Source organism: Alexandromys fortis, unplaced genomic scaffold (assembly GCF_014885135.2).
Source record: "Alexandromys fortis isolate MF-2015 unplaced genomic scaffold, M_Fortis_MF-2015_v1.1 scaffold_160, whole genome shotgun sequence".
NCBI lineage: Eukaryota > Metazoa > Chordata > Mammalia > Rodentia > Cricetidae > Alexandromys > Alexandromys fortis.
Genome location: NW_026068035.1, coordinates 2961989 through 2986318, shown reverse-complemented (window position 1 = coordinate 2986318; position 24330 = coordinate 2961989). Strand labels below are relative to the sequence as shown.

Sequence of the window (24330 nt, the reverse complement as noted above, 5' to 3'; positions counted from 1 at the left end):
TTCTAGTTCTCTACCAAGAAAAATACAACAGACCTGCTAAATGAGAGGTTAGGTGACACACTTGCTAGTCGTTCCTTCCCCTAGGTGACAACTTGACAGTAGCTTGGTGGTGGTGGTGGGAGCTTTGAGTAACAAAATCTGAGCATGGTTGTCTATGGGAAGATGGATGCTATCCTATGGTGTGTCATTTGCATATATATTCCTTAAAAAAACAAATACTATTATATATTCACCATTAGCCTTTTTAAACATACCTTTCATTGATTTATGCAATGAAACCATTATATAATGGTTAGTAAAGGAAAGAAAATAAGCAAGGTGAACTGGTACAAGACAGCAGAACTCAAATATACAGAGATATAGGCTAGTGATAGTAAAGGGACTACATATATAAGAACATTACAGATATCAGCAGTTTCCCAGTGTAAGGGAAGAAAATGACTGTACAGAGAGGAAACTAAACAAACCCTGTAGACCTGCGCCAGAACTGGAAGTATGTCTGATTCAGTATACATAAATAAGAAATAGAATTTAATACATGCATGCACACCCATCTACTAACTTAACCATCCATTAACTCATCTGCACATCCATCTACATACCTGACCCCTCCTTCTTTCTGTCTGCTCTAAGGGCCTGACACACCATAGCTCAATAGCAATGACCATGCCCCACTCCCAGAACTTAATTTCTAAATGCCACTCTTTGATGAAAGGAATGTGGGGTGATCACAGAGCTAAGAAAGAAGATACAAGAGGAGCCAGACACATCTTTAGTGGAAGAACAAAGCATATTCAGGGTGGTGCTCTTATAGTGATAAGACAGAACCTGCTTCAAAGGTTCCCACAGGCCAAAGGAAAGAGAAAACAAGCAGAAATCCAATAAAGTAACAGATTACATAATTCCTCAAATAAGAGCAAACCAGAGTTTGCACAGGAAAACACAGGCAGAGCCTGGTACCCAACAGCAAGTGCTCATTGTCTATGTACCCTATACCATTCTCTCTACTAGCAGAGTGCTTCTACAAGCATGCATGACATTTCTAGTTTATAGAAGATGTGGTCACCATCTCTGCAACTATTATTAACAGGTATGCAAGAGCCATTTTTATTTATTTTAACTTTGTTCAGCTGTCCAGCATCTATCAGCTGTGTGATGAGCATGGGATATAAGAATGCACATGGCACAGTTCTGCTCCCATAACATTTAAACCTTACAGAGGGCAGGGATAAATAACTAAATAATTGTCCCAGGCGGATTGACCTTCAACCAGCATTTACTGAGCAGCTAGCTTGTGCAGAGTGCCAGAAACACCAGGATGACTGGATAACCCAAGCCAAGAAACTGGTCGAGGGGGCAGAATAATCGCAGGTCTACACAAGTGTGTGTCTAAATGGCACTCAAGCTTAGACAAACAAAGACCCCCCCAAGAAAGGCAGTGAGAATGAGGAGAGGAGGGGTGGATGGAGAGAAGAATAGCAAAGAGGTTACTGTTTGCTATCAGAGCAATGATAAGCATCTGAACAGTTTCAGGAGGGAACAAACCTTATGTGAAAATATATCAAGGGTTCTCTGCACAATGAGCTGCAGGCTCCTGGACCCAGTGGAAAGGCTGTCTATTCCCTTATAGGCTGACTGGCAGGGTCAGACACCCCTGGACAGAGCCTGACTCCATGCCATAGAAGGGGGTCTTTCCCCAATCCCTAGAGTGAATGAGAGAGGCAACAGAAGTCAGGCAGAGTACATGCTCAACAGAACCCCACTCCACCCCAGTGGACTTTGGCAGGGAACCATGATAGTCAGAGGGCCCTCCTTTTTAATTGACTGCTAGCTCCAAATTAAGTCCAGAGAAGTCTGCTTCTGAACCTACAGCATGTGTGTGACCCATTGATTACAGGTGATGGCTATTAGAAGACTTCCATTTACATAATAATGGGAAGTAGGGGACAGGGTAGGGTGGGCACAGAAACCGGTCCAGGTCAGCATCAGTTGCTCACAGAAATCTTCTGGCCTGAGAGAGGTGGCATCATGCATTTCTCTGAGAATGTGAGTAAAAGAAAGGGCTCACCTCCACTCTTCCTCTCTGACAACAGGTTCCCTCTCCTGCCCACTGCACCACACTCCACAATCACGTCTGAGTATTGCCCTGCCTTACTTTCAGACCATGTCATCAGAAATGTATCAGAATGATCTGGGAGAAGAAAAAGTTACTTTCACCAGAAATGGGAAAAATAAGTATTATCACAAGCTCCTAACAGTTTTCAGGGCCTCAGGGTAAGGAATCAAGTAGTCCAATAGATGAATATAATAATGAAATTGCCTACCTGCTTAAAGTAAAATTCTCTGCTACAAATTTAAATTAAAGATAATTTTTCTTAAGCATGAGGAAACAATACCAAATATATTCTTACTTAAAACAGACATACATACAGCAAGCACTTCTTACTCAGAATGTTATGTAGAAGTAAGCTTAAATGTTATATTTACTTAAATATAACATACTCCTATGCAGGACATTTTCGCTTTATAGTCACATTCATATTTAAAGAAATCCAGAGACAATGGCATTTGTACTTCAGATGTTTCTATGTGCTTGCAGAGCAGGTCTCAGCTACCATCAGGATTGCTTTTTCCCTGTTTTCATGAAGTTGTAAGTGTATGCTCACAATGCAAGCAATGCTGTGTGTGGCTGTGATGCCACAGTGCACAGGGCATATACTGGTAACCTGGGTGCCAGTACAGTCCAAGCACAGGTGTTTCTTGCCTACTAGAGGGCCTCATGGTTGGCTTGATGATGGTTCACATTTTCCTGGTGAGGCTTGGAAACACTATGGTTTATTAATATCAGTAAACAGTTGTGAAGAAGGCATCCGGGTCTCTATCCATGAGACCGGCCGCAACACTAGGTTCTCCCCATACGGCAATTGCTGAAGTAGAGCAGCACACATTAAATTGAAGAATTTACTACTCAGGAAAGCAGCTGTTAGAAAAACAAAGGGGTTCTACGATGGCAGACAACTGCAGGAAGACAAAAGCAAGCTATTCTAATGTAATGTTTTACTATAGATCAAGAGGACTCTTAAAATATTAATAAATGGTCCTTCTTAAAATAAAAAATCCATTTTCCAAAACTGTCTTGGTATTTCAACTGGGAACATAACTGCAGCTGACTCTATTTTGTTCTATTGTCTGAAAATGCCTTCGCAACAATCCAGATAACGAGAGGCAGCTCCAATTCCCATAATGGCACATGTCACCTGTCTCTCTGTCAATGGGACATCTGAAAGCATCTTTTTATTAGAAACACAAATCAATATGCCCGAGGGATTACAATAACTGCTTGAAGCAATTTGTATTATCATTTCATCCTTGATGCTCTTGCTCTCAGCAACTTATTATTATGAACGGCATGAAAATGGCAACCTGTCACGATTGATTTTCCTTAACCTTCTCTAAGAATTTTTCCCTCTTAAATGTAATCAAGTATCATTTTATTAAATACATCTAAGGCTACATCTTATAAAGTAGTCCATTACTCAAGTTGTAGTCCTTGTAATTTAAACTTTCACCAAATTTCATTGTGAAGTTGCTTAGTAATAAAAACTTTTTATTTGTTCCAAGTTTTATAACTTCCAAATATGAGTAGAGTCACTTTCCGGACTAAGCCCTATGATTAGGGCAAGTTTTCCTCCACCTAGAAAAAGTAGAGAGCTCTATCTCTGTCTGGATGATAATGTTGTGCTCTTGAACTCCAGTGACCCCTGAAATAAGCATAGAGCTCTGTTCCCAGTTCTGAGAGTAAGAAGGAATCTAAAAAAACATCGGCATTCTAGTAGTCAGAGTTGCTCTACTTACAGATGTACTGACTGACACAGGACCTTTCTGGAACAGACACCAGAGCAGAGGTAACCTCTAGTGTGCACCGGCACCACAGGAAGCAGAAGCCCTTTGTTTCTGATTTAGGAAGTCTCACCCAAGAGTTTGTATTTCCAGGTCCCACATGGGGATAGGGTTGGTGCAAGCAGCCAACCATGTTGCTGGCACTACCAACTGCGGGGCTGCGCTCGACAGCACAGTAAAGCAGAAGCAATGACATACATCACATGCTACAGAAGATGCATGTCAGGTCAGAAGCTAGGCATATTTTATCTATATTTTAACAACAAGAAAATGCATAAAGGTTTAAATGCCAGCTATCTATAATCTTAGAGAGAGAAAAAAAAGGAACTGGGGTGTCTTAGGTCCCGCCTGTACTTTACAGTAATGAGGTTACTTTCCCTATTGGCATAAGTCACACCAGGCTACAGGGCTAGCTTTTTATTTTTAAACTACTAGAAAGAAAACAAACAAAAAACAAGGTGACGAAACAAAGAGAAAAGGGAAATTTGCCAAAGATACTGGAGTTATTAACTGAGGTAAATAGCAAGTTTAAAAATAGATTTATGAAATTATCAAGAAAACTGGGTGAAAATCAATGTCTACCTGCTAGGTTTGCAGATATACCAGCCTAACTGGGAAAGTTGACACTCTGACTTGAATTCAAGGAGAAAGAGGACTGGTGGGAGCTGGTGCCCTTCTTGGCACAGAAGAGATCTACTAGAATAGCATCACCAAGAACAGAGAGCCTGGCAGGCTAATATGACTTTGGGGATTGATAGTGGGAGGTCTGAGTACAAGATAGTTCTTAGGGAGGTCACAAGTGATGACCTTTGTGGGTACAGTGGGTGTGCACTGGAGGGTATGCACTATGTCTCGGCTAGAGCCACAGGCATGCATTAAATTTCTGCTAGACTCACAGAGCACATTACAAACTGTTGTTTGTGACAATGATTATGAGTTCATTGCCAATTTCACAGAATCTAGAAGAGATGGGCCTTTGAGCATGCCTGTGAGGATTATCCTGCTTGACTTGAGTACAGAACACTTGCACACTATGGTGTTACAAGTCTTGTGGTAAAATAAAAAATAATAGAAATAAGTTAATTTAAGATGTAAGAGTTAATAAGAAGCCTAAGCTAATAGGCCGAAGAGTATATAATAAATATTAAGCCTCAAAGTGGTTATTTTATAAGTAGCTTCAGGAACAGGTGGGTGGAGAAAACCCAGTCCAGGGGGACCAGTGGGATGAGGAACATTTGTAGCAACAATAAAGCTTTCAGAAAATCTCATGCACACAGCAAACATTCGTTTGTCTTCTGTTCTGTAATTACAGTCAAATGTCACATGTTCTTTTTCATTTAACATACATCAAACCCAGTAATTTCCCTGAAGAAATCCTAGCTGTTTTGTACACTGTAGCCTGGCTCAAGTCCTTTCTGGAATTTTACTCTTATAAAACTAGTACTGAGCACTTGCAAAGACTTTACTGCATATAGAAACACATCTAATTTATTCCTCTCTTGGCTTAACTCCCAATTTACAAATAGGTATTTGAATATGAATCCTGAGAAATACTCCCTAGAGAAGCCTCACTGTACGTAGACTCAGTTGCAGAGAGAAAGCCCTCCTGAGCACTCAAGGTCCCCAGCAGTCATCCCCATTGGCATGTGACCTTCTTTAGGGACCCACTGTGTGGATATGCAAACTCAGACATGAAGGTGCAGATGTCAGTGAAATAGCAGAGGTAGAAGTAGGTGCACAGAAGGGACAAATTTTGGGGAAAAACATAAAATCATTTACAAAATGATTTTAGGATTAGATTTTAGAAAATCTTAAAAGTTTTAAGATAAATGATTTTAAAAAGAGATTCTAAAAACTATCCACAGTGTACTAAGTGTTCTGTAGACCTCAACCGTCACTGCCATGAGTGTGGCTAAAAGGGGAGAGACCTGAGTACCAAAGAAGGCCCAGGGTGGGACTGGCTGAAGAACACCTTTATAGCAGCATGCAAAGGTTCTGATGGGACCCTGGAACACTCTAGTAATATCCTAACACCAAGGAAACAAGATTTCAAAGGTGCTGCAGAGAAGGCTCACATCACTGGTTGAAAACACCTGATGTTCTTTCAGAGGACTCGGGTTTGTTTCCCAGCATCCACATGGTAGCTGATAACCATCTTTAACTTCAGTTCGAGGTAAACTACTGTACCCAAAGAGGCCAGAACGGGTATCAGATGCCCTGGGATTGGAGTTACAGTGATTGTAGGAGCTGGGAATTGAACCGGGCCCTCTCTTTAGTTCCACATATGATGTCTACATATCAATCAGCAAGTATTTTTAAATTGGAAATGAGGACTGAGACTGAAAATATTTCATGTCACAGAACAGCATTAGGAAATGGAACATGGCTGAGTGTGGTGATGCACACCTTTAACCCAGCACTCTAGATGAGCAGCTGATCCCCCTGGGTTTAAGTCCAGTCTGGTCTACATAGCAAGTTCCAGGCCAGCCAAAGCTACACAGCAAGACCCTAATAACAATAACAACAATAATAGCAATGCAGTATCTACTGAGCACTTGTTAGAAATCAAGTTCTTTATTAACAATAATACGTGCAGAGGATAACTCACAACCACATGTGGGCACCATCTCTATTTTACAAATGTGAAAATTAAGATGCAGAATTAAGCCATTTACTAAAAGTTTCGAACCTGGTCCATGGCAAAACCTAGATTCTTCCTCAGCTGACAAACCTCAAGTGACAGAATCCTTAACCATGACCATAACTTATCTGAATCACAAAGAGCCATGAAATATGTAGATAATAAAGTTGATAAATTGTAGACAATAAAAAAACAATAGAATGTAAGTTCAGCTGAAGAATAAGGTGGAATTTAAAACTTTGATTAAAAGGTAGCTTTTAAGATGTTAAACTTACTGTTTAAAATTAAATTTCTTTTCAACATCCCCATACACTCAAAAGTAAAAACACAAAAAAGCTCTTGAAGTTGCATATGCATTGGAGTACTCTACCTGTTCTTGTGAGGAAACAGAACAGGTTTGAAAACATGTATAACATGAGTATCATCCTATAACTAGCTTACTGAATTGAAATACTAAATAAACTTAACACAACTTTAGTTCTATTGATGAAGTAGTGACTAAGGTATATTTGATAGCCAGAATAGAATTGCTAATAAACCTAAAGGGAGCAGTAGTATATACATACACATACATGTGCATACACACAATATCATTGAATTTTAATCTGGTGAAACTGACACTGAACACTTGGCAAATTCTATCATATATACAAACTTTCATCATTCATGTATCTATTGGGTTACTACTGTCTCTTTCCTCCTTTCCTTCCTATCTATCTATCTATCTATCTATCTATCTATCTATCTATCTATCATCTTTAGAGTCACACACAAACACTTGGAGACTCATAACTGATCAGTAGTGCTGGGAGAGATTCTCTGGCAGGCCCCACTGACATCAGCATGCACAGGGGTAAATCTGCTGTAGTGGAGATGGGCCATGCACTGGGGCTGATGATGTTTTCCTGTTTTGTTTGTGTTGATTTGGTTTTGAGACAGGGTCTTTATTATAAAACCCACTATGCAGCCCAGGATGGCTTTAAACTTAGGATCTTCCACCTGCCTCAACTTCCTAAATAGTGGACTTAAAGACATAAGGCACTACATTTGGTTTGTTTCCATGTTTTTGAAGGACTATTTTAAAAATAGTTCTGAACTGAAGAAGCGGATTATATCATATCAGACATGTACACATATTTTTAAGGGTGTATTTCATTTCTACTGCTTAGTAGAAAATTTTCTAGCAAAAAACAACTTTCACTATTACAAACCTACAGAATAAGGCAAGGATAAGTGAGAACTGTTAGTTTTATTTAAATACATATGTTATATATATTTCAAATAAACATAAACTGAACAGTAAGAAGGAGTTTCTCATTCAACTGTACTATTGAACACACTGAGTTCATTGTGAACAATGAATCAGCCACACAGTAAATATTAGAATTCATACTGATTTTAGTCATGATTTAACTTATATATTGGTTGCATAAGTGATAATTTTAGGAGTGTGACCGGGAGTCCTTAGGTTTTCAATATGCTTCTGAAATGAAACAAACAACCCAGATATAACAACTAATATTATCAAGAGAAATAATATTAAAGATTAATAGAGTATTTTAAAAATAAACCATCAAGATAAAGAACACAAACTACAAACTAAACTTGAAATGAGAAACCAAGAATTAACTGTCCAATATAAGGCACATCAAACTAGGATGAGGCAGAGGACGTTTGATGAGAATGCACACAAACACAGGGACTCATTACCACCACCAGCAACTGAGTCTAATTTTCATATTAAATATTAAGCTGCATAAATGAGCTGTTCGGGACCACATAGACTTTCTTACTGAAAGGAAAAGCAAGTTGATGAAAGCAGGCACTCCTTAGTCTAGCCTACCTTATTTTTTGGATTGGATGTGTTCATTACACTTCGAGTCTCTTTTCCAGTATAAATGACAACACCTATTACAGTACCTGCAAAAACAGGAAAGTGGTCCTTATAGCAACACTTGAAAGCAGAGATAACACTTTCTAATCAACTGTCGTGATAGAAAATATACGATACCATTTGAGCTTATACACATTTATCCAACAGTCTGATTTGGTTAGTTCAAGAAACTTAACCTTAGCTTTTAAAAAGGACGTAGATGTGAAATGATTTGTTAAACATTACAAATGTGCCTGTATATAACACTAAAAATGTATTAATGGTCATGTTCCCTGACAATGGAAGGGACATGGCTTTTCATTACTGCCTACAGCAACAGTAAGAAGTTCAAGTTAAAATGGCATCAAAAGGCTATGCTATTAACAGAAAAGCACACTGCTGGACCTCAAAACCATGATGCGCTAGGAGACCCAGCTCCTCTGCTTGAGTACTCTCCTGTGTGTGTCAGACCAGGAAGTGTCTGCTGCTGTTTCAGATGTTCATCATCAGACGACATCAGAGGACCAGGATGTTTCTCAGTGGAGCCCTGGGCGAGCATGTGCTTAGAAACACAATATCAACTAGGCAAACAAACAAAAACCCACCAGAAATATAATTTTAAAATATTTGATTTCAGACTTAGAAGCTACTCATTTCTTTAATGGATATCTATAAAGGTTTAGTTTTCTAAGTTAATAGGGAAAGAAGATGTAGTATTTTTTAAACTTAAGAAAACGGTAGTCTATGCTAAAATGCTGAGAGCATACATACAAAGACTGCAAAACCTAAAAACCATGGATCTCCACATCACATTTGTACCATTTATGTCCTAATTGTCTTTCAAATTTAAAACTCGTGATATTGACAAAATAAAAGTAGAAAGACATTTATACATATGCATATATTATTGAAATTAACATCCAAACAAAATTAACTCTTAACAATTATATAAAAATTGTTTTGCTTCAGAGGCAGAGGAAAAAAGCTAGTAAGCTCAAGGCCAGTCTGGAATACACAGCAAGAACCTACCTCAAAAGAACAACACTCCCAACACATATAAACCCTAGGTGCAGCATTAACATATGAAACTTAGCAAACTATAAGTTAGGACCCATGAAGTAAATACAAGCTACTATTTGGCTCCATCATTTTGGCTCTATCTGAGCACTAACAGCAACACATGGCACATGATATAACTTGAGCTTCTGCTTCAGCAAGCCAGGAAGGGCAGAGCCACATGGTCCACAGCAGCAGCACACAGCACAGAAGCTACAGAGCTTGTAGCCCTGGCTGTGTATCACAGAGAAGCCAAGCTCTAGAAAGGAGCGACTGGCCAACAAGGGGCATGGAGCTCACCCAGAAGCACAAGGGTTGTTTCTGTATCATGATCCACTTATAGTCTACACAAGATTTACTTATAGGATTTAGTGTATAGGATATTAGTTCTATATGAAGTAATACTATCAGAAACTTTCACATATAAAAGTTCATACCAAAGAATTGTTTCAATATTAAAAGAATAAAATTAAATTTTAAATATAAACTGATAAAGATTTTCTTCCTATGTGCCAATTTTACTTCTTCAAAATGTAAACTTGCCATTATTGTTGAATAATCACAACTGCAAAACAATGCAACTTAACACAGCAGAACAAACAAGTGTCAAAGAAGCCTTCAGAATGATCCATCAAGCTTTACACCCCTGTCCTAAAAGCCAAGGCAGATTCTGAACAATGTAGATTCTAGGCTGGGGTAATTTACAATATTCAAATTAAACAAAGAAATGCAAGACTAACAAGAAACATGGCATATATAACACAATTCCTGATGTTAGAGTTGTGTAATCTGTTAACATTAGCTAAAGGCTCTCATTGTATTTTCTCATTTGATGGTTGCTAAAAATGACTACTCAGTGTAATTAGCTTAAGTGCATTATTGTTCTGAGCCTCATGCTTTTTAATTACTTGGAATTGCTTGAATTAGTCCAGTGCTATACAAGACACTCAGCTCTCTTGGACAATGAGTTTGCATCTATAGAATGGTGTACACTAAGACCATTGTACATCCCATAAAAAGAAGAATGGGAAAGGAAGATAAGAGAAGATAAGACATGACATACTCCTGTACTGCAGCAGATAAACAGAAGACAAAATATGACAGCTGCGAATGCGTTCAGATTTCCAGGGAGGGGCACGTAAGTGAAAGAATTTCAATCCATATTTGTAGTAAAAAATTAAGCTATCTTTCTGGCTCCAAACTGAGAAACTTTAGTAAATTTGTAAGTATGTTTGCATGTTAAACTCCACTCACAAAGAAATTCCTATCAGGTAGGTACCATGTAACAAAATCCCTAACAGCAATGTGATACAATGTCTAGAAGTGAACCAAAATTTAGCTGTTTGCAGCAAGAAAATATTTTAAGACTTATGAGTACTTAGCCCTGAAATATACTCATCTGCTCACAATCTATATCTTTGATTGACTGAAGTCACTTGAAAATCACAGTAAAGATTCATATGCTAACTGTCCCAAGCATGGTTGGTGTAAGCATGACACAGTGACTATTGACTAGAAACCCGGGCCACGGGCTGGCCTCTTGGAGTGAGTCTGAAGATCACTGAGTGGTCCATCTGTATGACTGCAAATTTCAGATCCGTTATACTTTCATTTGAGGAGGTTGGCTTTGGCTATCCTATGGCCTCTCTGCTATCCATATATCTAAATGTCATAAAACAGCAATTCCAAATAAATTGTTGAGTTATATTTTAAAGTAAATAACTTTTATATGAAAATTAAAGATGTTAACAGCATCAACTTTTGGGGGAAAAGATATTCTTCATATAAATATTTAACACACATGAATACAAAATCTAATCAGGCAAATAAAACTGGCTACTCTCATTAGTTTTAAATGACTGGACTTTTACAAAATTTTCAGTTGTCACCTTTTAACCAGAGGTTGACAGCATGTGGAATTTACTCATCAACCAATGATTATAAATTGATAATCATTTCAGGTGATCTGGGGAAAATTACATATAGTTTCAACAAACTGATTAGTGGCTTTAAGTTAACAGATAGTGAGATGCCTACTCAAAAAACTCAGACAGAAAGTGAAAGAGTTAGTGTGCATTCCATGTATATGTGAAAAACATGTTAGACAAATATTGTTGAGGCTTCCAGAACCTGGGAAATAATATAAAGACAAGCCAGCAGGACCATGGTAACCAACCAAAACCTAACTACCAGTCTTGACAAATAGTCACTGATAAGGAAGGTTTACCACAAGGCCCAAGAATGGAAAATGGGTAGCACAAAGGAAACAATCACTTGTTATTTAGACACCAGGTACATACTGACTGGAGCACACATGAGGCCGGGCCTTGAGAAGTCAACATTAGACCAAGGGCAGGGACTCAAAAAAGGACACACAAGATCAGCATCTATGGTCAGAAACAAAGGGAGAGAGACATGAGATCTGCAACAGGAACAGAATCTAGGAGGATAAAGTTGTAGGAAGAGACACAGGAGATTTATACCTGGGGCAAAAGCACACAAATTGTGGCCTTTAGAAATTATCAGGCTCACACCATGCTCTAGACAGAATTCTAATGTTTACCTCCTCTGTTCACACAAAACACTGCAGTGAATAGGCAGTGTGCAGGAGTGTCCACCTACATACTGGTTCTTGGGCTGCAGCCAATTGCTCCCTACTTCTCATGTCCTTAAGTGTTGGGGAATATTACTTCAACTATGTGAAAATGTTATGTTTAGGTTACTTTAACTATGTAAAGGTGTATTACATTTGTTTATGCTGCATTTATTAAATGATGAAAGATGTGTTGTTTGCTTGCCTAAGGAGCCTGATTAGTCTAATAAAAAGATGAACAGCCAATTGCTAGACAGTAGAGCAACAGGTGAGGCTGTCAGGCAGAGAATAAGTAGGAAGAGGAATCTAGTCTTAAAAGAGAAAAAAGAGAAGAGAATAAGGAAAAAGGAGACAGAGATGTCCAGACCCAGCAGGCCAGCCACACAGTTGGACATACAGAATGAAAGAAAGGTAAAAAGCCCCAAGTCAAAATGTAGATGAGGAGAAACTGGTTAGTTTAAGTTATAAGGGCGAGCGTAACAACCATAAATAAGGTAGAGCATTCATAATAATAAGTCTCTGTGTCAGTTTTAGGGAGCTGGTTGGTGGCCCAGAAGAGAGCCTATAATATGTGTCATTTCAATGTTGGTCTCAAATTTCTACAAAGGGCCTGAGAAATCTGAAAAAAAAAAAAAAAGGAAATGACTCCTTTAAGAGGCTCTGGAATACAGTGATCACTTGAGTAGCCAGGATGTTAAGTAAAAATAAAAAGATACGTAAAAACACCTGGCACAGTACAGGGTACCCACTTGAAGGCAGCTCTTGGCCAGGCTCAAGGGGCTAAAAGTTCAGCTTTCAGGAATGAGGTAGGGTGAAGCCAACCCTTAGTACAAAGCTGCTTAGCTTTGGGTCATAGAGTCAGAAAAGGCTAGAGACATGCAGTAAAGACAGGTCTTAAAGATGCACATAGACATAAACAGGAAAAGAAAATGGGTATAGACAGGACATTGAAAAAGAGTACATATAAATAATAAAGTTTTTAAAGAGAATGAAGTAATATAAAAAGAATAAGCCACATAAAGATGGGAAATATACACATGGAGTCTGGATCCTATATGGCGCTGTATTGACTTTGAATTTTTTTGAATGCTGATGAGTGAACAACAGTTGCTGAGAGACAGCTGCTGGATTGTAAAAGGAATGTTGAATTAAACCAGTTTAGATACCTTATGCATGTCTTAACTTTAAAATGGAAGTTAAAAATTTACTGGATTAGGGAAGAGGTTATGCTTTTGTTTCCATAGGAAATGAAGGCTGTGGGTTCCTTCAAGGTTAACAGAGGTCAGGTTTCATGAGGGAGACCTCCTGAAAATCTTGGCTACAGGCATCCATAAATAAAGCAAGAAAAATTTTGAGACAGTGAGACACTTCTGTTCCTGCCAGCACCAATCTACTTCATATAACAATGATTGGTATCAAAGATCACTGTATAGAGTTTGCTTTCAATGTGGGAAAGAAACTGCCCTTGTCTTGACTGCTGATAGTATGCTGTCCAAACTAGACAAACAGGACACAAAGGAAAAGGACTGCCAAGTTTTACCAAAACAAGGCAGAACAGTCCTTCAAAATTCTTCTTTCGCGGAAAAGTCTGTCAAATACTCTAAGTGTGTAGACCAAAGCTGAATGTTCTAATATTATAGAGCAATCATCAAGACAGCCATATGATTCTATCATTTCTATGGTTTGGGAGTCACTTGCACCATACTTCCTGTTTGCTTAGGTAATTAATATTATATACTTCTGGGGTCTTTGATAGTATTGAACACTAGATAGTTATACTTACAGTTTTCCTTACTTATGATAAGAAGGCAAATTAGGTCCAAAATTTGGACTCACCAAAAGAGGATAAAAATTGAAGTATTTTCTCTGAATTTGCCAAATACAAATGGACTGAATATTGTAAATGTAATTCTTACTTGATAACTGTTCTTATTATATATAGTTTTACTATGTTAAAGTCAAAACTCTTATTTAGACAAAAGAGGGAAATGTTGTAGAGTATTATTTTAACTATGTAAAGATGCATTCCATTACTTTATGTTGAAGAATAATTTACTTTTACTATGAAAAGATGTGTTATACTTATTTATGTTGCATTTGTTTAATGATGTAAAAATTTGCTGTTTGCCTGCTTAAGGTACCTGATTTGTCTAATAAAAAGTTGAATGACAAATCTGTACAGCAAGGAAATGGGCACAGCTGGCAGGCGGATAGAACAAGTAGAAGGAGGAGTCTAGGCTAGACAGAGAAAGAAGAGAAGGAGGAAGAGAGTCACTAGGGGCCAGCCGGGCAGGTAGCTGTCAGACAGACAGACATGGAGTAGGACAGTAAGTTAAAAAGTTAAAGGCCCTGAGGCAAAATGCAGATGAAGAGAAACAGAATAATTTAAATTAAAAGAGCTAGTGGGACAAGCATAAGGCTGAGTATTCATAATTAATGATAATCCTCCATGTCATGATTTGGGGCTGGTTAGTGGCTCCAAAAGAAAGCATGCTACACTTAAGCATTATTATTCTGTAAACACCATTAACCACAATATTTCTTGGTTGATATTTGAGTGACTTTCTACAGGACTGTGGTCTTTTTCCACTCAAATAATAATTCTTAGCAACCTATGTATGGCTCAAATAGGAATATATCAAACTACACACAGAAAACAGCCAGACTTTATTCTGGAAATTTGCTGTCATAACTATGCTACTTAGATAATAAAAATGAATTACCAGGAAAATAAATTAGAAGTCAAACAAAAGAAAATACATCTTTATTTTTTCCTTTTTTTGGTATTAGTAAACTACACCAAATGCCTATAAATGTTTACAAATATTTATTCTCAGCTTCTGCATTTTTCATAATACTTCAACTACTTTTGGAAGCCCCATCTGCATGTATGCTACATCATTGTATAAGTAGCATATATAGAGGCAGAGATCCTGGACAATCCAATCTGTGAACATACATTATCATATATTGCTTCAGAAGGCTTGTTTTTAAGTTTAGAGCAACTCCATGTAAGGACCTGACTTGCGTTTCAAAGCAATGCTTCTCAGCCTGTGAGTTTTGACCTTTTCTGGGCGTCGAACAACCCTTCCACAGGGGACACCAAAGACCATCAGAAAACAGATATTTGCATTACACATCAAAACTGGAGCAAAATTATAGTTATGAAGTAGCAATAAAATAGTTTTGTTGGGGGTCACTACAACATGAGGAACTGTATTAAACGGTCACAGCATTAGGAAGGTTGAGAGCCAGTGATCTAAAGGAATAATGTTCTCTGAGTCAATAGGGACACTGACGCACAGAGCAGCATGGAGTAGGCTCTCTTTGGTAACCTGGCACCTTACTGCTTTGTGTAACTTGAGTTGCTAATCCCAAACTTTTAAAACTCTATGACAGAGAAAAGGGCCAGAAATAACTCCATTCTGAGTTACTCTGGGGTTAGGGGTGCAGTGCAGTGGCACAATGCTTGACTACTATGTGCCAGGCCATGAGATACAGAAAAGACAGCACAGCGTAAAAAAAGTTCCATGAAGTTTCACCAACATGAACAAGGATAACACAACAACAGACGTGGTACTGGGAAGGTTCACAAGGCCTAAACCCTAGACAAAGAACTACAGGAAATTAAGGAATGCTGAGAGTGGAAGAAATAAGTCAGCCTCGGGAAAGAGCACACCAGTTAGGTATCCAAATGGTCAGACTAAGAATAGATATAATTACAAATAAGTAGATATAATTACAAATTGCATTAATTCTTAGAAATCACACACACACACACACACACACACGTATGTGTATATGTGCAACAACAGTTAAAGAAAGGACATGAATCTGAAAGGGAAAGGGGAATATATGCAAGGGTTTAGAGTGAGAAGGGGGAAGTGATATAAGTATAATCTAATTTTGAAAAGGTGCCACCCTAAATTCAGTCAAAAGAATTCTAAACTTGTGATCACTTACAGAGAGATACTGCCCAGGTTATTTCTGGTAGTCTTAGATTTGCACCATTCCTAAGGCCCTGTTTTTAAAGATAGGAGGAACTGTGTTAAAGTATAACAGCAGTAGGAAGGTTGAGACCAACGCTCTAGAACACCCTCTAAGATGCTCTAAAGTCAACCCCATCAAACCCAGTACTACAAGGGACAGTAAATATGAAAGGGCTGAGAGGTGACAGATATGATGATGCCTATGTTAATGTCTGTTGCAAAAGTATTCAAAGAAGCAGCTACTGCACGCCAAGGTCATTCTGAAAATGTAAGTCAAACAGAAAAACTATGTCCAGGAAATCCTACAGGACGTCTCAGAAGCCTTAAGCTCAAGTTGCTTCTGACTCTGAGAAGAAAGGCCACAAATCAATATTATACTAGGATTTGGTGTCAACAGTCTAATACATATTTAAAACAAAAATAAAGAACAAAATGTGAAATATTTAATCCCTTGATGACTATCAATTTAACACCATAAAAAGTATGATTATTGACAGAAAAATTTAAATTCTGGGCAAGAGTGCTTAGATGTCCCATAATGCAGATGTTCTCTTATAAACAGATGTTGAGCTCAGTGACAACACGTGTACTCTAGTCTGGTATGAATGCTGTACAGCTCTGGCCTGACACACAGGGGCATTCTGTTGTATCCTTCACTCTAAGGAGCACAACCAATACTGGCATCACCTCACTCAACAGGGACAGGGCTCATCAGACTGCAGGGGTTGTAAAAGTCGGAGAGGGGATGAGGGCTTCCAAAGATGCTCTGAGCCCCTTTCTAAAGTGACTTCAAAGCTCCCGAACCTGTGGTCTTTAGAACTGAGGACCTGGCAATTCCACTCTGAGATATCTCTGCTTCTCTATCTACAATTTTACAAATATATGTGGGGATCAAAACATCAAACAATTCATAAAAGTAAACTTTCAAGATTCTCAAAATTGGCCTCCATGCTTGTTTGTAAAATATGAAATAGTATAATAAAATGTTCATATTTTAGCCCCAAATGTGAATATCTGTAGTTCTCTAGGGCTGTGGTATAAACAGGACCCATTTAAAGAAAGGATCACAGAACTGCCTTCCTGTCTGATATCCCTCTCCCCGTCTACACACACACACACCTGGGGCCAGGCTCAGGGACCTCAGCCTTCTTCAGGGCACTGTGTTCTTTCAAGCACAGGCCTTCTCCCACCTGTCTTTTGACAGGAACACTCCCACAGTTGTCCTGTCGTCCACCACACCTGGTCACACCTGATAATCCATCTTAAACACCTCTTCTTCAGCGAAGTCTTTCTTAGACCATGTTTGTAAGACTCTTGGCTCACATACTTTCATAAGACATGGTACTTTTTGTGGTATAGCTAGAATTAACTGGACCGTTTTCTTCATGCCTTTCTACCCAACAAAGCTGTCTATTGACAGGTTCCATTATCACATCATTCCAGCACTATGGAAGAAGAACTGACATCTTATTCAAAACTGCTAAGTGCCCTTTAGTGTCCCTAGGCTCCTTTCTTCTCTAGTATCCTTTTCCCTGTGCTCCCTGACACCGAGCTTCATGCCTGGTACCTTCCTTAAGGTCAATTAACTACTTCTGAGATTCCCTCCTAATATCATCATCATTGATATCAACCTACTTCTGACAAGGTGGTAAAACTTTGCATTTCCAACATATCCACAGAAATTTATTTGCAAAACTGTCAACTTAAGTAACCTCCTCTTTAACCACCAGTATTTCACAGTCTTCCAATTTCTCCCAAACAACATTCAGACCTTCCCTGCTTCCAAAGCCCTGGCTAGTCCTATCTCTTCTGACCTGAATGGCTTCATCTAACCCTTCACTCTCCTATATTACCCAATCAGTCTCTTCTAGGTTTTGTCAACTGGACAAAAAGTGAGTAAGAACCATCAAAAGTTATTAATAGTCTCCCAGCTCTCATCAAAGCACACTGGTGAGCATCAAGTAACACATGCCCAACATAGAGAAATGGCCCTTGCTCTACAACAATGGATAGATCACACTCATGCTTCTGGCCTTGTTCTGCCATGAGGGAATAGTAACCCAGGCCTCTCCACAGACTCCCAACTCTATCTCCTGGTTCCTCAGCTTCCAGTCTTTAAATCCCACAGGGAAGTTTAGGAAAGCTGTTTTAGAATACCTGGACAACACTAACATCCGGTCTGTGAGATCGATGCAAACTTCCCCCTTACCTGATGCAACAATGGTGCTGGCCCACAATGTGTTTTCTATACTGAGACTTTCATGAATGGGAGGGTCACTGTCTTCCTGTTCAGGGAGAAAAACAAAACAAAACAAAACTGGAAAATTAGCAATGTTCTATTCACATTTTAGGTATCTGCAGTGTGAGAAAAGAAGCATACCCATCTTCTATACCCAACTAACTACAAATATAAGTTTCAAGGGGAATATAAAAACCTGAAATTACAATTTGATTGATCTATGCATAAACACTTCAGTGCTTACATTTATAATAAATAATTTTAAAATTTTATAGGTGCACTTATGGTGTGCTGATTATTTGTAGAGAATAGGATAAAATATTTTTTTAAACGCATGGTACAAGCAACGCTTCCTAATCTGAGATTCAGTTTTCCTGGAAAGTTTAAAAATTAATATTAGCACAGACATAACCATGAATAAACAATTTCATAAGTATGGTAGAATTTCCTCTCCTAATATCTGTCAAAGACAAGGGCTATTCTTTAAAAGATAAATATGCTCATGAACAGCAAAAAATGCTTCTGTGACTATTAGTAATAACACACACAGGAAGAAGAGGTTGCCCCTTGAAGCTCCCTTTTCAAATACAATGTGAGATATTTTTCATTAATCAGAACTTAAATACAAGCTGTTTGTTGCTAATATACATGTGAACACCAAATGTGCCCAAATAGCAATACTATGATATGTAGTAGCATATACAGTTTAGTTTTACATGTACATGTTTCATGCTGATATCCATGGTACGTAGCAGCACATACAGTCTAGTTTTACATGTACAAGTTTCATGCTGATGGTCACAATATGTAGTAAGACATTCAGTTTAGTTTTACATGTACAAGTTTCATGCTGATGGTCACAATATGTAGTAAGACATTCAGTTTAGTTTTACATGTACAAGTTTCATGCTGATGTTCAGAGATAAAATATAAAGCTGAGAATGTCACCCTGCTGTGGGTTTCTCCTCTGAATGCTGTGAATACTATTAATGAATTAAAAAAACTGCTTTGGACTTATAGCAGGGCAGAACTTAGCTAGGCGAGGAAAACTAGGCTGAATGCTGGGAGAAAGCAGGCAGAGTCAGAGAGAAGCCATGGAGCCATTGCCAGAGACAGATGCACTGAAACTTTGCTGGTAGGCCACGACCTCGTAGTGATGCACAGATTAATGGAGATGAGTTAAGTTAAGATGTAAGAGTTAGCAAATAAAAAGCTAGAGCTAATGGGCCAAGCAGTGGTTTAATTAATATAGTTTCTGTGTGGTTATTTTTGGGCTGAGTCGGGTGGCTGGGAAACAAACAAGCAGCCTTTTCAACAAATTGGTTCACCAACATGGTAGAATAAATCCATGTAAAAGCTGAAAAAGTAATCCTAGACACAAAAGAACTGCCAATATAGGTGGAACTGTCTTTAAGATATCCTGCTTCATGGAAAAGTCTGCTGGATACCATGGGTCTTTAGGCTGAAGATGGATGCCCCACTGGTACAGAAGAACTTTGGGTGAGTGTTCAGGTAGTGAGATGTTTCTGTAAATTCTAGAGTTTTGAAAGTTGCTTATAATGAACTTATTGTTTACTTAGGTAATATTATATCCTTCTGGAGTTTTTGATGGAGTTAAAGAATTGATAATTATAGTTTTCCTTAGTTATGATAAAAGATAAAATAGATATAAATACTGTAACTGCAATTCTTGCTTGATAACTGTTTTAAGTAATTTTTATTTAAACAAAATGTTTAAATAAAATAAAAGAATGTTTATTTAAAACATTCCTTTTTATTTAAACAGAAAAAGAAAGGTGATGTGGGATTCCCCTCTGTATGCTGTAAATACCATTAATGATTAAAGAAAATGCTTTGGACCTATAGCCGGGCAGAACTTAGCTAGGCGAGGAAAACTAAACTGAATGCTGGGAAGAAGGCATAGCTAGGAGAGAAGCCATGGAGCCCGGCTGGAGATAGATGACAGAACCTTTCTCGGTGAGCCACAGGGTCATGGCGATATACAGATTAATAGAAATGGGATGAATTAAGATATAAGAAGCTAGAACTAATGGGCCAAGCAGTGATTTAAATAATATAGTTTCCGTGTGATTATTTTGGATCTGAGCTGCCGAGCAGCCAGGAACAAACAAGCGGCCTCAGTACAACATTACACTAATGAACAGCTTCTGTCCATACTGTGATTGTGGGGGACTTGCTGGAAGAGCATAGGAGCCCAAAGATCTGAATCTGACAGTGACATGCTGCAGTAAATGGCCCCAATGTCTGCACAGGGCAGAAACAGCTCACATTGTGTCGACTGTTAGACTTTCTCCCTAAAACAGCAACTTTCACAGGATCTTTATTATAACTTGTAATATGCTATGAAGACACATTCCAAATAAAGAAATATGGGAGAAAACAGAGTTTTGACCTATGGGTGTGCCTTTTCCATTAATTGATCAGGCCATCTTCAAATGGTACCTTTTTCAACCATCTTGCTAGGAAATGAATATATTTGGTACAAAATTATTTGATTAAAGATAAGGCAGAGAACCTAAACTCTTATTTCTACTTCAAAAATATTACCAATAATGACAACATTTACAAAGTAAAAGGTTTTGCTTTGTCCTATAGGTGCCTGGTATGCACTTGACAGTAAATCAGTAATTATGAAATCTACTGCCTTCCTGCAACTGCTCAGGCTTTGTGACTCCTGCATTCCTCTCCAGTACCCAGAGAAGAGAGCACCCTAACCCTAGTCGGGCCCTGGGTTTCAGGTTTTGGGACTGTGAAAGCTACCATATCAGTAAGTGTTTAAAACATAGACATGACTTAAAACTATGTGTATCTTCATGTGTGTGGAGGGGGGCATTGATGCTTAAAAAGAACTCTCCCAAAAACACAGAACAATGCTTAATTCATGTCTACTCTGGTGACACTACTCATAAATGCAGGAATCTAACACATGTAGACAATTGCTCTACCACAGGCCAATAACTGTAGGCCAGCTAACACCTCTTTATGTGGAAAAGCCGAGGGTTATATCAGCACAATATAAAGGTTCAGGTATGCAGGGGGGAAACATAGAGTCAAAATTTAAGAATGACAGAGTTATAAGCATGGTTATACTTTAATCAATTTACTTTGATATAATAAAGGCGATAAAATGTTTACTGGGGTTCTTCATGGGAACTCCCACATCATCACTCGTCTTTAAAACACACATTAAACATTAAAGTAACCTGCTTCCTATTTCCCAACACTGTCTTCTATAGACAATGCCAAGAATACACTGCTTTTTTTTCTCCAATTCAAAACTGAAATCACTCTTCAAGATAAACAGATAATGATTATCTAAGGAAAATTAGGTTTACTTTATTTAATGGTTTAAGAGAACAAAAGAATCAAATTTTAGAAAATCTCGATGGACCACATTACTTTTTATTTGACATTGTGGCTGAAATGAAATGACAACTTCTGAAAAACTTAGAGAGTATGGTTCTGATAAATACTGTTGGAGGTAAATCCAGATGCTCTTTGCGTTATTTACTAAATACAGCCAATATGGTATAGCCTTCAATTCTATATTGGTCTAAGAGTTTCAGCAATGGGATGCAGATACTTTCTGATCTGCACACTTATCATTTTATGAAATTATGACCTAACTACACATTTCTATTAGACCCTAACAATTAATATCATTGTCACCTAAGGATCATAACCTAAACAACTATAAGGTTAATGTTTGCCCTCCACACATGGAACAGTAACATAAAGTGATCCAATACATTAATAACTGAAAAATAAAGAGGAATTCTCTACCTTCTACAGGCATCATGAGCCCACAACCTTGGCAGCACACAAGGCCATGCCAACCACTAAGCTAAGCTGTCCTACAGAATGCCATGAGTAGGTGAAGCATGGTGCCTCAAAAGAAGAAGCAGACACACCAGGGAGGGGTGTGGATAGCTTTCCCTTTAGCATGTCCTTTATTTACCTGGTGAGTACAAATGCACAAATTCCTTTAGAGTGCTTTCTAAAGGCACAGTGGTGGACTGAAGTTCAGCCATCAGAAAGCACAGGTAACAAACTACCAAAACTGGAGGTAGGGCCTGGTCTAGACAGCAAAAATATACAGCCAGGAAAGGTTACAACAAGAATCTGTCTCAATAAAACCAAATTAACAACACAACAAAACCTCTTCCTCAGGTTTCCTTAATAAAAAGTGTTAGAGATTATTCATACATGTTTACCATTTGGCTTAGTATTTTCCCTTTATGTCAAACTTTCAGAGACAGACAGGAGTTAACGCAGGTAACAGTCTTTACAATTATCTAAAGTGGAAATAAATCCTATACAATTTAATTTTAGAAATGTAAATTGTTTTCCCATTTTCTATAACATGTTATCTTTCCATGGTTTCCCTTCATTTCTGTCATGCAAGTGACAGTCTGTAAGTATTAAGTATATCAAATACATATCAGAAAATCATTATAAAGTTCTTCACCAATCGCATGCATAAATAATAAAGATTGGGATGACAAAAAGGAATTTCAAAACCACTTTCAGTTTGGTTTCTTTTTCCTTAGGATTATGTAGTTTGAAAAAAAAAATGCACTTTGAGGGAATATCAAATACTCTAATTCCAGGCTGGTCCCTCAGCAGTGGCCTGTGTAACAGGCAAGGGAGCTGTCCAATGTTCTGACAGGAAGAGGCATGAATAAAGGTTGGGTGTGTTGTGGCTTCTACAAAAAAGCAAGGTAGAAAACTCAGAGCAGGGGTACATGGGAGTATGTTGGTAATGGATAACGAAAAGTATTAGCCCACTTTGACCCTGTCTTTCCAAGGTAAGGCTTATGTCTTAAATAAAAAGAAAAGTTAGCATCTAGAGAAAAGGCAGAGACCACTTTCAGTGGCCCCAAGATGTAGGAGGGTAACTGTTGAGGAAAGCTGTTAGTCCATTCCCAGCTGCCTAGACCACAAAATAATCACTCAGAAACTATATTATTTGCAATACTGTTTGGCCAATAGCCTAAGCGTATTGCTAGGTAGCTCTTATATCTTAAATTAACCCATTTCCATTATTTTATATTTTACCGTGAGACTTGTATCCTACAGGCTAAGTCCTGGAGCATCTGTCTCTGGAGGTGGCTACATGACTTCTCTCCGACTTTGCCTACTGTCTCTATATATCTCTTTCAGACCTGATGCACACTGTGCAGCCAGGTTGTCCCAAGATGTGTGTGTGGGGGGGGGGGGGTGACTTCCAGTACACTATACAGCCAGGTTGTCCCAAGATGCAGGAGGGTGGCAGACACAGACTCATTCACAATGTGTTTGACTGTGTTAGAGTCACCAGGGGTAACAAAAAGCACAATGTTCGTACCACCAAAGCAACTTCAGAGTAATGCACTCCAATTCCTAATTCAGTCTCCAAACTGACCCCCAACAGTGGTATCTTCTTCACTGTACTATACTACAAAGTATATAGGATTACCACTTTAAAACAATGTTCAACTAATACTTTTATATAATTAAATGGAATTTAAATTTCTAATTATAAAGATATTAAATGTCATTTTCTTTCTTTATACTTGAAAAGTACATGCAATATTATTTTCATACTTTATTAACCTAAAATTCTAGACTGATATATTTAACAGAGAAAAACAAACTGGCTAAAAATGTCAAATGTGGGTATAAAAAGGCCATTTACCTGAAGTGTGCTCCTTAGATACGACCTTAAGAGACACAAGTAAAGGCTCGTCAAGTTCATGCAGAGCCTGAAGGAGCTATGTTGCCTTTTTGGATGTTTGGGGGCTCCCTTGGAATCTACCTCCATAATGAGCATCCACAGCAGGCAGCATGTGCAACTCTGCATAATATAGGATAGTCCCTTTCCCGCTATGTCCCTCTGAAATGAAACTCTGGATATGGAGTATTTCCCATAGTGCCCTCTCATCTCCCAAAATATTTCTTTGTTTTAATAAATCACAGACAAGGCTTAGATGTTAACATTTTAGATGGTTCTGGTAGTATTACTCTCTAAAGGAGCAG

General features: G+C 38.3%; 1 protein-coding gene across 2 annotated transcripts in view; it reads right to left on the bottom strand.

Moving 5' to 3' along the window:
• Positions 1-24330, bottom strand: part of Atp9b (ATPase phospholipid transporting 9B (putative)) — a 199817-nt gene that overhangs the window by 96153 nt on the left and 79334 nt on the right. For both annotated transcript variants that reach the window (XM_050165010.1, XM_050165009.1), the window contains exons 10-11: positions 18262-18337; positions 8385-8461 (exon numbers count right to left, since the gene is read on the bottom strand). In XM_050165010.1, the coding sequence (XP_050020967.1) occupies positions 8385-8461; positions 18262-18337 (153 nt within the window). The remainder of the gene's footprint in view (positions 1-8384; positions 8462-18261; positions 18338-24330) is intronic.